The 3,435-nt window shown below is 36.8% G+C and overlaps 1 protein-coding gene across 1 annotated transcript; it reads right to left on the reverse strand.

Annotated features, from left to right (window-relative positions):
- Positions 1-2,129: 2,129 nt before the first annotated feature.
- Positions 2,130-2,576, reverse strand: LOC138371646 (tigger transposable element-derived protein 7-like). Its single transcript, XM_069336644.1, has one exon. The coding sequence runs from the start codon at positions 2,574-2,576 to the stop codon at positions 2,130-2,132; it is 447 nt and encodes a 148-aa protein (XP_069192745.1).
- Between the last annotated feature and the right edge of the window lie 859 nt (positions 2,577-3,435).

A 3,435-nucleotide genomic window follows, 5' to 3' on the forward strand; every position in this document is an offset into this window, starting at 1 on the left:
TCCTTAGCCTGTACTTAGACAAGAGACTCAACTTCAGCACCCATATACAACACATAACTAAAAAGGTTTCTAAAACAGTTGGTATACTCTCTAAGATCAGATATTATGTACCCTACTCTGCTCTCCTATCACTCTATTATGCACTTATCTATCCCCATCTTTCTTAAGGTATCTGTGCTTGGGGTTCAACCTCTGCAAACTACCTCAAGCCCATCATCATCCAGCAAAAATATGCTATCAGGAAAATAACTAACTCTGCCTTCAGACAACACACAGCTCCCTTGTTCAAATCCCTAAACATGATAAATATAAATTCACTCCATACATTCTCCTGTGTAAATTACGTTTATAAAACCCTTTTTCTAAGTGCAAACCCTGTTCTGAGACTCTTCCTAGACAGATGTAATAGAACACATGCCCACCACACCAGACATAACTATCTCTTTGATATCCCCAGAGTCAAACTTAATCTATGTAAACACTCTATGTAAATAAAGGGACCTAGTCTATGGAACTCACTCCCTAATGATTTGAAAAGCTGTCCAACTTTTGCCATATTCAAAAATAAAACCAAAAAGTACCTAATTTCATTTTCATGGTTTTCTACCATGGGCTTTAACTTCACACTGTATCTAGTGCTACTCAATCCCCCAATACTTGTACCTAAGCCAAATTACTTTAACATTGTAATCTTAGATACCATCTGATATTATGGTTGTTGTATTGAGTGCATTTTCTACTGCATTATTCCTTGAAACTTTCCGTTGAAATGATCCTCATATTGTGCTTCAGTGAACCAATGTATAACCTTGAAATGCTATTCTCATGTAACTAGTAATCCTTGTTTCTTTATTGTGTATTGTTATTATTGTGTATTATTCTGATCTGCTTTTGTGTCAAAAATTCTTCAAATTACCTGTAAACATTTTTGTTGATTTTACTGTAATTATTCTACTTAAAATTATCTGTACCTGTAAAGAAAGCTATAAAATACCTGCTAACATTTTTTATCAATTTTACTGTTACTTTATAAAAAAATTGTTAGTTTAAAGACTTACCCGAAATGCTATGTGTGCTAGTGGCTTTACAAGAATGTTAATTCAACTTGGTTCAAATAACTTGGGGTGGTTCAAATAGCCTCGGCTATCACCTCACTATGTCCGGTCGTGATGGTCAAGTGGATTAAGGCGTCTTGTACATACCAGTTGCGTTGCTCCTGGGAGTATGGGTTCGAGTCACTTCTGGGGTGTGAGTTTTCAGTTATATATATATATATATATATATATATATATGTCGTACCTAGTAGCCAGAACGCACTTCTCAGCCTACTATGCAAGGCCCGATTTGCCTAATAAGCCAAGTTTTCATGAATTAATATATATTCTCTAATTTTTTTCTTATGAAATGATAAAGCTACCCATTTCATTATATATGAGGTCATTTTTTTTGTTGGAGTTAAAATTAACGTAGATATATGACCAAACCTAACCAACCCTACCTAACCTAACCTAACCTATCTTTATAGGTTAGGTTAGGTTAGGTAGCAGAAAAAGTTAGGTTAGGTTAGGTTAGGTAGGTTAGGTAGTCGAAAAACTATTAATTCCTGAAAACTTGGCTTATTAGGCAAATCGGCCCTTGCACAGTAGGCTGAGAAGTGCGTTCTGGCTACTAGGTACGACATATATATATATATATATATATATATATATATATATATATATATATATATATATATATATATATATATATATATATATATATATATATATATATATATATATATATATATATATATATCTTTTAATGATTTTGCTAAAAAAGTGCCATTTACTATTTTTAAAAGGTTTACAAAATTTACCGAAATGATGCATTCGGATGACAAACCAAATTTTTCGCTTTTGACAATTGAGCACCTGCTACATCCAGATTCCAGGGAGGAAAGGAAGGATGATCTTTGCTAAACATTCCATGGATTTCATCTGTAAATCCTTCAAAATAAATTTCTGCATCCTCCTCATTGCTGACCGTAGATGTGAGGAGTTTTTTCTAGGAATTTTTCAAAGTCGATTCCTTTAATTCACTCCACACCTTGGCCCAGTTATAGATGGCTTCCTTGATTGTATAGTTCTTCAAATTCTGAAGTTTTTTTTAGCCCTGTTATCCACACCGAGTTCAATATCTTCCGGAAGAGGCAAAACCACCAAAACTTCGTTTAGTATCTTTTTGGTGTACAACCTCTTCGTGGCACAGATAACTCCTTGATCCATAGGTTGAATGAGAGAGGTTGTGTTAGGAGGAAGTGCCATACACGTTATCTTGCCATCTTGTGACGTGTCAATTTTGGGGTGGGCAAGCGCATTATCAAGCAGCAGCAAAGCCCGAACTTCGCTTGTCCTTACTTTGAGTTTCTTTACTTGATAGGCACGAACTTCCCTCCAGAACACGTCATGAAACCAGGAAAGAAAGATCTCTTGTGTGAACCATGCATTTTGTGAGCTATAATATTTGACTGGCAGTCTGTCCATGCAATGTTGCAAGGCTCTTGGTTTCTTAGATTTGCCAACAATTGCACACATGATTCTGTCTGTGCCGTCGGCATTCGCACACATCATGGCCGAGAGCCTGTCCTTGTTGACCTTACGTCCTGGCACACAACCCTCACTCCTCATTGCTAGAGTTTTTTCTGGTAAACTCCTCCAATACAACCCAGTTTCATCTGCATTATAAATTTGATACGAATATAAATTATTTGCCACAATGTATGCTCTTAATTTCTGTTTAAATGGTTCTACACTGCTTTCATCTGCACTCAATTTTTCACCAACAATTTTCCTCTTCACAATATTGTGCCTACCCTTGAACTTTGCAACCCACCCTTCATTCGCTTCGAAATCCTTTATTCCAAGACTTGCAGCAAACCTGCTTGCAGCATTTTGTATTTCTGGCTACGAATTGTCACGCCAGCTGTGCGGTGCTGAGCAAACCACTTGTACACAGCCTCATCCAACTGTACATGTTTAAAAGTTTTCATAGTCTTTCTACCACACCCTCTGCTAGTGCTTGCACCTTCACTTTCACAGGTTGAAATGAATTTCATAAGTTTCTCTTTTTGCTTCCTTATATCAGAAACAGTACTAGTGCATATCATGTTCATAGAAAACGGTACCATCCGTTTGTATGTTGTGGCTCAGATGCCGGGAAAAAAAAACCAAAGAGCGTACAGGACGTCCGCCAAGCTTGGTAGCTACTAGTCATGTAATCGTTTATAAGTATTAAAGTCAGTAATCAAGCAATGGCTTTATATGAACCCTACAACCAAGATTTCCTCAGTAACACACAAACACCACACTGGCGACGAAGATGAAATGTGAACGCAGGTATTTGTTCAGCTTAAAAAAACCAGAGAGAAGCATGCTGTCTCGCCCGGAGGAGGAA

The sequence above is a fragment of the Procambarus clarkii genome, chromosome 36, assembly GCF_040958095.1.
Source record: "Procambarus clarkii isolate CNS0578487 chromosome 36, FALCON_Pclarkii_2.0, whole genome shotgun sequence".
NCBI classification, from domain to species: Eukaryota; Metazoa; Arthropoda; class Malacostraca; order Decapoda; family Cambaridae; genus Procambarus; species Procambarus clarkii.

What these genes read in the sequence shown, in the direction of transcription:
- LOC138371646 (XM_069336644.1), bottom strand. Translation starts at nt 2,576, where the DNA reads ATGTGTGCAATTGTTGGCAAATCTAAGAAACCAAGAGCCTTGCAACAT.